This window comes from Protopterus annectens, chromosome 1.part0 (assembly GCF_019279795.1).
Source record: "Protopterus annectens isolate FY-2018-M chromosome 1.part0, PAN1.0, whole genome shotgun sequence".
NCBI classification, from domain to species: Eukaryota; Metazoa; Chordata; order Ceratodontiformes; family Protopteridae; genus Protopterus; species Protopterus annectens.
In genome coordinates this window covers 1,060,729,219-1,060,743,307 of record NC_056725.1, presented here as the reverse complement: position 1 = coordinate 1,060,743,307, position 14,089 = coordinate 1,060,729,219, and the positions used below count along the sequence as shown (strand labels likewise).

Genomic DNA, 14,089 nt, shown 5'->3' with positions numbered 1-14,089 from the left:
GCAGGCATTGAAGAGTGAAAAGGTGGGGGGGCTTTTGATGTTAATTAAAAATGTACCCTAATAAAGACAGTGGAACAAACGATGGATAGGCAGGGAAGATTTATAGTGTGACAAGCTGCTGGCAGGTTATAATAATTACAGTGGCTCAGCATATATCCACTAAAAGCACCAAGACAAAATGTAAAGTATATTATCACATACATTATACCATTTGGATGTATGGTTATGGCTGCAGATTGTAACACTATAGGAAATAAGGAATGAGGACCAAGAAATCATAGAATACCAGTTTAAGGTAGGTACTTGGAGAAATGTGTGTGTACTTGGGCTCAGTGATGTAATGAAACGAAGAGAGAATAAACTGGAATACATATATATATATATATATATATATATATATATATATATATTTTTTTTTTTTTTTCAGGTAAATACAGTTGTTTTAGTGTGTTTGTTGGGATATTTTCCAGACACCCTAATGGTAATGGACATCAGCTGGGAATAACAGCCCTGTGGCTCTAATGCTTAGTCAAACAGTCCACTTATGCGGTACTGATGAGGCCATGCAAGGCAGAAACATGCATTTCCACAGCTAATGGGGTTTGGCTTTATTGGCCTGAATTTGTCCATTAAACGACTTAAAAAGAAAAAAGTCTTGAGCATTCAGAATCGCCATATAGTTGCAACACCTAATGTTCTCAACGTCTAGTATAACAGGCTTGAAGAATCACACAGTGGAAATTTTAGCTTGGCTAGAATTTTTGTTTCGTTTTTACTAATTGCTTTTACCTTTTTACTCATTGTTTTAGTCTGTTAGTTGGGATATTTTGCAGACACCCTAATGGTAATGGACATCAGCTGGGTATAACACCCCTTTGCTTAACAGTCCACTTGTGCTTTGCTGATGAGGACATAACGCCGAAACATGCATGTCAACAGCTAGTGGAGGTTGGCTTTATTTGTCTGAATTTGTCCATTAAACGATTTAAAAAGAAACAAGTCATGGGCATTCAGAATCACCATATAGCTGAAACACCTGATGTTCTTAATGGCCATTTGCATATATCCCATGTGCCTCTAGTACAAGAGGTTTGAAGAATCACACAGGAAAAATTTTAGCTTGGCTACAATTTTCTTTTAGTTTTTATGAAAATACAGCTGTTGCAAAAAGTTAGATTGACGTTAGATATTAAAATAGGGCTACATACAGCAAACCATGAAAACACAGCCAGTGACTAAAGTCAGACCTTGTGCCTATGTAAATTAAGTTTTGTAAGCAAGTAAAAAAATATTTTAAGGAACATTTCTAAATATTGCTTCTGAAAAAGAAGTTGTTTAATAACTGGGTAGATCAAACTAAGTGAAATGTAATTAGATCTGAAAGTACAGAGTAAAGAACTTGCAAATAATTGGAAGAATTGTAAATTGAAGAGTAGAAATCTGGTCACAAGAAAAGCAAATGATATATGGAATAATATTAAAAATACATTTCTAGAGGGCTTTAAAAAAGTAAAGGATTTACAGGAACAAAAATTAAGTGGAATGTAACATGTTGAACAGGAATTGAAATAAGCTAATATGTCTACGCAAAAGAACTTAGAAAATATGAATAAACATAAAGCAATGGTTTTAAAACAATTTTTTTGACAGTAACACAACAACAACCAAACTGCTTGCTCAATGCAAGTTGGAACCTTGGTCTGACCAAAGTGAGTATTATCTTGACTGTTCCTAAGGGAGTAACTTTATTCTGAGATTAGGTCTAATTGCTAAAGAGGTGGACAGTTGCCAAAATGTAGAATTTTGTAAATCAGTGAATTAAGGAGTGTGGCTCTGCTGGTAATAAGCAGCCACTGGGTTTTTCATATAGGGTGCAGTGGTAGCCATTATTATTAGCACAAAGAACACATTTACATATTTATTTTCTGGAAACTGATTTAATTTGCTGAGTGGAGGGCATTCTGGGGAAAGGCATATTCTTTTAGGCCATTTGGATTTCCACAGACATGAACATTAACATTTAATATCTACAGGCACAGCTCAGGATATAATGCAGTATAGTAGTGAGCTGTCTAAATTGTTCAGTCCTACGACAGGAGCTAGGCACTGTTCACCACTTTCACCATTAATATTTCTGCATTTAGAACCATTAGGCAGAGACATAAGACAATCAAAGGACTGAACAGTTTAGACAGCTTACTACTACAGTGTACCCTAGCCTGAGCTCCACCTGTAGTGGTGAGCTGTCTAAACTGTTCAGTCCTACGAGAGGAACTAGGTACTGGTGACCACTTTCACCATTAATATTTGCTTTGCACTTAGAACCATTAGACAGACATAGGACAACCAAATATAATTAGATATAAATGGAGAAATATTAATGAGTATATAGCCCTTACTGTGGATGACATGCTACTATATGTGACCAATCTTGAACAGGATATAAAAATTATATTATAAAATGAAATTATTTACTAGTATATCCGAATATAAATTAAATGAAAGAAAAATAAAAACTATAGTAATGACTTATGCAAACATATGACTTGGTATAGAATTTCCTTTTTTGTATTCTCATGACAAGATGAGATGCATGGAAATTTGGATGAAATAGGACTTTAAACAAGAACCTAAATAAAGTTAGATAATTAGCAAGATAAGATTATGAAAACTGTTATTTATAAACATCAAAAATAAGATATAAGGGATTAAGAAGTTTTTGATCCAACCGTTTTTTGTATGTAGCTTAGACTTGCAAGCATCAATTGAGTGATCGTATGTAGAAGATATAAAAAGGAAATTAAGAAGTTTATTAAAAAAAAAAAATGTGATAACAAAATAAGAGTGTAATGGGAAAAACTGATAAGATAACAAGGTGGGAAACACTGACAAGGTAACAAGGTGGTTTGGGACTACCAAATTTGGAGGTATACTATGCAGTCACACAGCTTATTTTGATATATTTGCTTTAGGACTCCTACCACATGACCAAATGGAAGTGCAAGCTAGGAATATTACCAGATGAGGCAACTATAACAGATTACATGTGGTTATTTGGACATACTTAGGAAAGAAATATAAAGAGAATTATGTACAACCTTATACAAATAAAACTAATAATCATGTATTTGTTCTTAAAAGAAGTTAGACCTCAAAAAACAGAACACTGACAGTATATACCAAGTATAGCAATAAGACACGAAAGAAAATAAAATGTGTTTTGAGTTACTGAACTTAAATCAACTAGCATATACACATTTAATGCTAGAGTTAAAGAAATGTACGCATACGTTTGATAGCAAATTTGTTGTACCACAAAAAGTACATTTTATAACTGAGGCTAGAACAGAAATGGCAGACCAGAAGAGATTAATAAACAGAATATATAAGGCAAAATTAGATCCAAGAAGCAATAAAGTAAAGAATTAAAATAGCGTGAAGTGAAAGATTGGGCATAGAAACTTCAGATGATCAATTTAGGGAAATATGAGTTGCCCCCAAGAATGCAACTAAATTGAAAATATTTAACATTTTTACAAACAAAATTTTATATCCCTATAAGACTTAAAAATGTTCCCACAGGCAAGAGGCACACATTACGATGGTTCAGAAACAGGTTCTTAACAACATATATTTTAGAAATGTATGGAGTTGAATCAGTGATCATTCCGTGGTGGTACAGCGGAAGCGTTGTTACCTCACAGCAAGAGGTTCTCCCGTTCGATTCTCGGCTTGGGAGTGCCTTCTGTTTTGAGTCTGCATGTCCTCTCCACGGTTGGGTAGTGTTCGAAAGACATGCATGCGTTGAAGGTTGGGCGTCGAGCTGGCACCTCGGCATTTCGTAAAAATCTACTGCCAATCATTAGTGGACCAGAGTTCCACTGTGGCAATCCCTTACTAGGAAAAAGCTGAAAGACAAACAAAAACAACACGGAGTTGAATCAGTAAAAAATGAACAATATGCAAATTTTTGTTCTCGGAAGTGAGTTTAACTTCACTATAGATATGTTCTTGTAAGGCTCAAGTAATTTAATGTGTATCAAAAAGGTGAAACCATTGTTATCTTCAGTGTTGATAGTGGCTAAGAAAGCCACAAGTAGAAAATGGAAAACCAAAAACAAACCACCAATAAGAGAAATTATTAGAGACATTAAAATTATGCAACAGATGAGAGAACAGAAACAGAATTTCCACATACAAATGGGATGAAGGGGGTTCTATAATGGAAACTGAGCTTACAGAGGGACACTGGCATTGAATAAAGCACCTACCACTCAGCTATATTTAACAAAAGTATGTAATACAAGGTATGAAGTCACTGGTCCAACTGGTAAGACTTGTAATAGTGATAGTAAAACAATATGGCCGATACTTAATAACTGATCTCAGGTTCTATAGTAAATAGTTAACTTGCATGTTTGAATCTTTTTCTTAAAAATAAATATGTTAAATCAATTTGTAAATCAGGATCAGTGAGAATAGTTGTTTGTGATGTATGTATTTACATGCTTAACAATTCAATTGCAAGTTAATGAAAAGTTAAATGTAAGCACTGATTGTGTAACAAAAGGCTAGGTTATTAGCATTATATAATCATACAATTATAAAATGGGTGTATCAGCAATCACTGCCAAAATAATTAGTGTACAAATCTTGGAGACTACACAATATGCAAAATGGAAAATGTTCATAATAAAATGCTGCTCTTAAAGCCAAGATAGAAATACGTGTGATAAAAAAAAAAGATGTAAAATAATCAACATAAAAATCTCTGGGAAAAGATGTCATTCCTCTGGAAATTTGGAAAGTGATAAAAATCTGATAGGCCTTAAGAATATTTTAAGGGGAGTGTCAAACATCTTGGAAGAAAGCTGGGGTGGCTGTGTTACCAAAAATAGGGTAAAGAGCCTTAAGACTCAGCTTAACATATACCTATTTTAGTTTTAAACTGCAGTTATAAAGTGTTTATGTCTATACTACCAAAGCTGACATATATTGATCAATGCAGTTTTCGGAAGGGGCGGCAAATATTTGTCAACATTAACAGACAATGATGATTCAAGTAAAAACAAAGTGAGGGATTTTATGAATCGGGCAATGGAAGAATTTCCATTCCATGACAGAAAAATTGGGTTAATTAGGAGGATATATGAAGGGTCAGGGGCAAGAATTAAACTGGGAAGGTTCCTCTATGATAAGCTCTGCATTTACATCTAGGCAAGGGACAGAAGATCAAGGCAGGGAAGTCTTTCCTCACTGCTGTTTGCTTTACATTTAGAGCCACTGGCAAAAATAAGCTAGTCACAAATTTCAGGATATAACTGGTATGGCACTCAAAAAAAGTTGGCTTTATTTGCAGGCAATGATATTTTATACTTGATAAATCCAGAAAATGATAGTGTGTTGTGAAGCACTTTGAGACAGTTTCAGGTCTTTTCAGTTTATAAAATTAATGAAGACAAAATAAAGGCTATAGTAAATTACACACCCATGTATGAATTACTTCAGCAATGCTCATTATGGCAACATTAGATGAAGTGTTGAGGTGTATGGATTAAAAAGGATTCTGTTATGGCAGCAAAGGATATGTGGAAAAAAGCTAAATTAAAGATAATACAAAAACGGAAAAACTGAAAGCTCATGATTATGGAAATGGACAGTAATATACAATAAACTCTCAAGTTAACCAGCACCCATGGGGACTGGTAGATGCCTGATAACTGTAGTTTCTAGTTGCTTGAGAGTTACTATTAAAATCAGGCCTCACTAACACTGTACCCTATACTACTTGTTTGGTTTCACTTGTTCTCAGTTTGGGAGGAGAGGGAATTTACTCCTATCTTCCTTTTTAAAACTCTATTACTCTAAAAACATAAGTTATGTTTCTGCAGGAGGAAAACAAAGTGCAATACATGAAAATTGCACTGTACCTTGATTTTTTTTTTTTGCCGATTGCTTGAGTTCCAGTTAACTGAGAGTTTACTGTACAAGCAGTGAAAATGTTTTTAATCACACTGTGTTATAGGCACATCAGGTATATTTTTATCAACCAAAGGAGTTGTGAATGGTGATTAATAAACAGCTGAAAAATTTATTTAGGACGAGAAGAGGGCAATAGTTAAGTCGGTTAAGTGGTTTTCCCAAAGACCAACATGGTTTAGTATATATATATATATATATATATATATATATATATATATATATATATATATATATATATATATATATATATATAAAACTAAAGCAGAAAGTTATACATCAAAGTGGAAAGGGATGACATTGCAAATGGGGGAGCTCAAGACATGGAGACAGAATAGAATTGTGGATACAAATCCTTATGGAAAGTCACGACCATCATGCAGAGTATTATATGTATATAAAGCAGCAGATGGTATTCTAAGATTTTAACAATATGTATGCCTGAAAGTAAAGGTATAGAAAACAATCAGCAAGTGGAATTAACTGGAGGAAATTAATTATTGGGAGCAAATAATTTGGGTGAGATGGGTAACAGAGTGAGATGAGATTAAGCAGATGTTTGAACTGCAGATTATAGACCGTCTTTCCTATCAGGTACTGATAAAGATATAGGCAAAGAGATGAGGACAGTGGGATGCTAAGTGAAAGACCAACACTGGAAGAGTTTTAAATAGAACCTAGAACAAATGTTGGTGTTAAAAGAATCAAATCAGAGGAGGATAGAAAAAGTCGAGAAAAAACAGAAATATAATTTACAAAACAGGAAGACATATGTAGGGTACTCAAATATGCAACAAAGCCCACAAGGTTTGAGATTTTGCTCGGAAGCGTCTGCATAGGTGTTTTTAATACTCGAGTAGACTTCAGAGGGTTTTTGATGAAGCAGACAATTGCTGGAAGTGTGATGGGAGGGGAGGGGAGAGAAAAAAATTGTGAACATGTTTTTCTTTTGGGTGGGGGGGTGTAACGAGTTTAAAGATTTTTACAAATTCCCTACACAGTATTTTGACAGAAATATCAGGGGAACAAATTGTTGCCACAAAGTATTATTTTCTATTTTAGTGCTGTGCATTGCTTTTAACTGCATATTAAAACTTGGAAAGAGACCACAGCTGTGTCTCTTGTGAGTCGCACAGATGTTTTTTTTTTTTTTTAAATTAACACAACTGTCTTTCTACTTGCCTATCCCTTATGTTAATTTGACCACACCTCTCTCCCTCTCCTCTTTCACTGCCTCTTGAGTATAAGCAGTAAATTTTCATTTTGTGAAATCACTCTCCTCCAACTATTTAAATTTATTGGCTATCCCACTATATTCCATAGAGCAAGAATACAAAAGTGACCACCCCTTTTCAATCTATCTTACTCTTTTAAAATTAGTGGCTCTCCACTTAGACAGCTAAAGCTTAGGTTACCCCCTTTTTCATATCCAACTTAGTACAAAATGCAGAGCTTAGGATATTAAACCATTTTTTTTTCATCTTACCTTTAAACATCTACTGCAAGACCATCAGTTATTGGAGAGCCCACATTCTCTCTCTCAGTAGTCATCTTGGGATTAGTGCTTCTCTTTTCTCCTGGTAAGAGAAGGAGCACAGACACATTACTTCCGGGAGACTGATGATCACCAGAAAGCCTAATAACTGCTTCACAGCTGACAGTTTGGAATTTGCGCTTATATTCTACTCCTGGTGAGAGAAGGAGCAGACTGCATTGATTCCTGACTCTTTCTGGTTGGGCAGTGAGTGTTTATTGTTCCTGGTTGGTCTGGTTGCTATTCAAGGCATCTACAAGGAGAAAGCTACAACAAGCCTACAGACCCTTGTATCATCTTGGACAAGACAGTGGATCACCAAATAGGCTGTGGCCTGCTTCTCATCTTGGGATTGGCGCTAATGTTTTGCTTCTGATGAGAGAAGAAACAAAGGAAGATTGTATCCCAGAAGAGTGAAGCTGTAGTGACACCAGCACTAGTAGTAGCCAGGCAGCAGCCATTCACACAACTCCCCTCCTTTCATCATTCTTGAGAAGCTAATTCTTTTTAGTAAGTACTGCTTGACTTGTTATTAACTTCAGAATATCTGCCTAAATACTTTATCCTTAACTTTACAGGGTTTTCATATTAGTTTCCCGTCAAGTGTTTGGTAGTGCCTTGTACAGCCAGACACCTTGAGTGACTTTTCCTGTAAAAGCACGATTAAAATTTCACCAATACCTAGTTTCACACAACTAGTTTGCAGTGACAATCACTGTCCCCAGAGTTGCAAACCCGATAATTCTTACATTGCTTTATATTCTCACTCCAACAGTCTAATCAAACAGGTTCTGTTGCCATGGATATGAACTTTCCCACTATCTCCATTACCAGCTTGGTGGATATGGTCATCATGAGGCAATGCAGAAATTGCCTCATGTTTACTGACCAGTCAATTCTCAAACAAACTGATGTGGTATGTGAGAGATGTATTTATACAATGTCACTGGAGGCAAAGCTCTCGCATAAAAGTACTCCTAAAGTCAATAAGGTTATCAGTAGTCCACATGCTGTACCCATCACACACAATTCAAAGCAGACACACAGACCCATAAATGCTGAGGTACTTAAATGTAACCTTCCTAAACTGTGAAGACCTACACGAAGTACACATAACAAATACCTTGAGGAACACCAAATGCACTCTTTCAAAACAATGCCCACATCAACACATACAGCCACATCTCATGGAGTCTCTACTACTAAACACATAAGACAAGCCACCACACAATCCAACACTCTGGTCAGTGGAGACTCCATCTTGAGACACACTGATGTCCCTCTCACCAGACTGAGTAAGGATAAAGTCACAGTCAGTTGCTTATCAGGGGCTAGGATCCACCACATTATGCACGCACTCAGGCCACTAGACCACAAGTACTAGTATGACTAAGTTATAATCTATGTGGGAGTAAATTATCTGAGATGTACCTCCCTGGACTACACGAAGACAGACATCAAGGAGCTATTGGAATGTGCGTCTCAGGCTGGTATGAGCCTAGCATTGAGCAGCATTTTACCTTTCCAAGGATGATGTCACAATACAAAAAAAAAAGATGACTGACTGATAATTGGATTAGTTTCTGGTGTCATTCTAAGGGGTGCAATATTTGTCAGCATGTTAAGGAGATGGCCAACATTCCATGCTGCTTTGTCAGGGATGGTCTGCATCTCAACCTCTAAACTTTTGAATATTAGCTAAAACATCGTCTTCCCCCAGAGTGCCTTTTTTAGGCAATACCAAACTGAAAGTACTTCTGACATAGCAAATCAAAACCAAGAAAATCTAACGGTATTACTGATCAATGCTAGGAGTCTGAAAAAAAACTCCACTCCCCAGAAGCTCTCATAATCATATAGAATGCTGATGTCTGTGTGGTCACTGAGGCATGGTTTAAGGTCGTGGAGGGCACACATTGCAAGGTTATAGTGCCTTCCACAAATTTAGATCAGCTACTACTCAGGGACTAAATGTGGAGGTGTCTCGATTTATGCCAAAAATAAATATACCTCAAAAGTCTGCTTAAACAGGGCAATGCACTTAAACTGTTCCATGTTCAAATCACCACAGGCAAAATCCAATACCACTTCCTTGCAAGCTATATGTCCCCCTCTATGACCCAGGAAACCCATTCCATGTATTTAAACTTACTGGAAACACTCACCATCCAACCCAATACCATATTCATGGGTGACTTTAATCACCCCACTATTAACTGGGAATCCTATATAACACCAAATGGAACAGGCACAGAGATTCCTGGATTTTGTAAACAAACTTCCTGGACCAGACTCTCAATACACCAAACAGGGGTGCAACCATACTGGATGTGGTCCTCAATAATATGGGAGAGTGCTGTACACCCTCTACTGTAATGTCTTCCCTGGTAATATTAGACCACAAAATGGTCCCTTTTGAAGTAAAAATAAAACCCTGAACTCCAGCTATAATTGGAATATTCAAGAACCTCCTGCTATTAAGTGATAACCTAGCAAAATTTCAAGCCCCCATAAAGCCCAAGAACACTGCAAGCTATGCAGAACTGTTCAAAGAAACCCTGTGCAAGTATGTTAGCTGCACAGAGGCAGCTGTACCCACGAGGAAGAAGCGAAGAACTAACTCTAAAAACAAGCCACACTGGTGGAATAAAAAAAATCAACAAGCTGTATAACAGAAGGAAGAAAATTATGGCAAAACATAGGAGATGCAGCACCCAGCAGGATAAAGGCATTCTCAAACTAAACAAACTCAGAGGACAAATGAAGTCTACTAAAGACAAATTTGAGGTAAATTTGGCCGCCCAAAAAAAGGACAACCACAAGACATTCTTTAGCTATGTCCACAACCTCAAAGTCAATACACAATTGTGTGCAGAGCTCATTGTAATGGAGCCACCTATACTGAGCCACAAGATACAGCAAACCTACTTGGCTAATAAACTCAACTCCAACTTTACCCCTCTCTCCCCCTCAACCTTCCCTTGGGTAATACCATCAAATACAACACCCCCTGCTATCACTAGGGAACAGGTCCTTAATACTCTCTCTAAGGCCAAGAACACTGCAACAGTAGGCCCAGACAATATCCCTGGATGCCTTCTAAATAGCATGAAACATGACCTATCAGAGCCTCTGGAATCACTATTTAACTATAGCCTCCAAACAGGGTTGGTGTCTCATGAATTGAGAAGAGCAACAATCATCCCTCTCCATGAAGGTGGGTCATCTACAGACCCTGGAAACTACAGGCCCATAAGTCTCACTAATCTTATATGTAAAACCATGGAAAGAATTATCATGGAAATTATCAATATTGATACAGTAAGCCTCCAGACAATGGACTCAACCCCGTTTTGTTTTGTCAAGGGCAGGTCATGTCTACTCAACCTAGTAAACTTCTTTGAGAATGTCACCAAAGCAATGCATGAGGGCAAATGGTTCACACTGTCTACCTTGACCTGGCCAAGGCATTTGAGAATACCCCACTTGGACACTGTTGACAAACTCGGGAGGTTAGGTACAAACCTGTATGTCATCTGGTGGATAGCAAACTGGCTCACAGACAGGACCCAGGAAGTTATAATTGGGGAGTCCACCTCTACAAAGAGGCCAGTCACAAGTGGAATCTCTCATGGATCAGTCTTTAGACTGCTCCTTTTTGGATTTTACTTGTCAAAAGTCAAGGCCAATGGCAGTGGTCTTTGGTTGACTAAATTTCCAGAAGACTGCAAATTAGGAACTATCATTGAATGTCACACTGACACAAATGTTCTCCAGGAAGGCATGACACAGACAAATAACTGGTGACAGGGCCATCAACTAAAATTAAATGTCAAGAAATGAATAACAGCATCCTTTGGGAAGTTATCCACCCCTAGTAACTATCATACTGACAAACACATCCCTTAGGGATGACCCAGCAGTCAGGGACTTAGGGACACACACACTAATCTAGCCTTTGACCATCATGTGTCTACAGTAGTGAGTAAATCATTTTATGTTGTACAGCATTTAAAAAAGGTATGGCATCTAAGTCCAAGGAAGTCATTATTCCACTGTATTTGGCATTCATCAGACTTATCATTAAGTACAATGCCCATGTGGTATGTACCTCACCAGGCATATCCAACAATTGAACGTCTAGAGAGTTTCCTTACTAAAATAATAAGTAAAATGTCATATGCAGGCCACCTTAATGCCATATCCTTGTATTCTGTCTCCTACAGGCTTTTGAGGGGACAGCTATGCTTGGCATACAGGGTGGTGTCAGACGCCACTCTGATGGACTACCTGCATATCCACAAAAGAAACAGCAGCAGAATTACCCATCCTAAAGACTTAAACCTTGCCTATGGTATAAATAGGACCTGCTGGAGAGACATGTATGTATCCCAGAGACCATTCTGTTTCTGGAACAGGCTCCCTATCCATGTGAAGCAGAGTTCCTCCCTAACCCAATTCAAGTGCAACTTGGACAATTGGAGAGTGAAAAAGGAATTCATTCCTGGTTTGTCACCTGTGTCTCTAATGGGCACAGGCAACTTGTAAATGGTTCAGCTCCCAGGCCCCTGCTTGTAAATGTTTCATCTCCCAAGCCCCTTCTTAAACTTACCAAGGGTATCAGAACTTGTCAGAGATTTGGGATGCATGGCTAGGCTTAAAAAGGCACTTGTGGTCGTTATCCTAGTAAACACCAATGAACCTACAAGATAAAGTATCCGAGTTGCATAAAAATAGCTAGGCTTTAAGTTTTATGTTATTGGCTGTCAAAAAAAGCAATTACTAGAAAATGGAAATTAAAATCTACATCAAATGTAACTGAAGCAATGAATATGTTAAAAGAAATAAGAGAAATGGAGATGGAGTCTGTACAAAAGAGAAAAGGCACGGAAACTGCCCGCTCCCTAGAACAGAATCCCACATGTGGGAACAACTTATGTAAAACAATGTTCAGGAAAGGAAGCTAGGCTTAAGGGAAGACAGGAATTAAGCAACTTACATAATGTTGGAGTGAATGAAAATTGTTAAGAAAATATGTATGTATACTGCATGACAACAACAATGGAAACTGCTACTGTTTTTGTTTCTACTAATGGATGTACATCCATGTGACAAATTAAAATATGAGTTAATGAAGATCTTTATAAACATAGAATGCAAAAAAATAGATTTCATCCTAAAATGTAATGCCAACAACACTGCTTCAAATTCCACTTAGAATAAATGTATACTTACCATATTAACAGTTTTCTACTACTGCATGTAATCAACCCTGCGGTTAGTTATTAGTTACCTGTACACTTTGGGGATGACTGCTTTTATTTACTCCATTTACGTTGTGAAGTACACTTTCAATACATACATACTTAGTAGCTTTCTTTAATGCCTTCAATATCTACCCAAGAGGCAGTCTCAAATGATACTTACACACCACCCAAGACATTAATTGAACGCGTGTTGTTTCCATAGTTGACCTCCTCTAAGCTAGGGACGATCTCCATCACATCAATGCTCAATTCTGCAGCACCTAAGTTTGGTTCGCTATGCATGACCATGTGAGGAGAGGAAAAGTCCTAAAACAAGAAACAAATAATTGAAAGTAATTGTCAGAAACATGTCAAACCTTTATGTCCAGTACAAGTGAGACACTGTTAACCAATCAGAAGAGACGTAAGCCACCAGTCTACAGTGCTGGTGACCAGGGCTTGAAAATGATCACAGGCATTTAGATAAGCAAGGGAAGTGAAAAACTGAATAGCTTAGGACATCTTTCTTTTTGGTTATGCAGGCTGTGGAATAACCCAGTCAGTGTGGAGTCACCTTGCCAGTACATAAAGCAGAATGGTCTACAATCTCTTGCAGTAACGCAGACTAAGACAGACGCAGGACTGGTCATGTGAACATTGCAGTGTTTCTGTGACTACAAATGCAAGAAGTGACTGCATCAGCCTCCTCCAAACATATAACATGGTATCCCCGACATCTAGCAACATGTACCTTTTTTGACCAAGACAGAGTCTGGCTTGGTGAGAATGATGACTTAAGTACATATGGGAAAGGAAGTAAATTCATGAGAATGAGATGGCTTCCTTTGTGGAATGGGATAGCCTTAACACACTGGAAAGCTCTCAAGTAGCAAAGTGTTACAATATAAACTGAGCATAACATACTCACAGTTATAATAGGCTGCAGGGACTGCAGTTGTGGGTTGATTCCACCCCACTCTATCCACTCTCGGTACTCTCCTTCTTCTAGCACATACTGCCGACCTTCAAATCCTGGTAGCTCATAACCAACCCATCTGCAAATCAGAAAAGCAGCTGATTACCAAGAGCATGTTACTTAAAAGCATATCCATCACATATGAAAGTTCCCCACTTTGCACAGCAGCAGCAGTAGTAGTAAGATATCACACCAGTGCTCATCTTGCCCCAAGAGAAAAAAGGGGAAAAAAACTTGTTGCAGCTCATTCCCAGCATCTTACTACACAACCTTAGTGACCATCATCTTCACATTATAAATCACATCCACATTTTCACTGTTCTGTCTCTTATGTAAATACATCCTTAAATTCTT

The 14,089-nt window shown here is 37.5% G+C and overlaps 1 protein-coding gene across 2 annotated transcripts in view; it reads right to left on the bottom strand.

Moving 5' to 3' along the window:
• The window catches only part of LOC122796436, a 2,401,740-nt gene that overhangs the window by 350,271 nt on the left and 2,037,380 nt on the right, over positions 1-14,089 (bottom strand). For both annotated transcript variants that reach the window (XM_044064916.1, XM_044064908.1), the window contains exons 12-13: positions 13,688-13,814; positions 12,941-13,086 (exon numbers count right to left, since the gene is read on the bottom strand). In XM_044064916.1, coding sequence (XP_043920851.1) covers positions 12,941-13,086; positions 13,688-13,814 — 273 coding nt within the window. The remainder of the gene's footprint in view (positions 1-12,940; positions 13,087-13,687; positions 13,815-14,089) is intronic.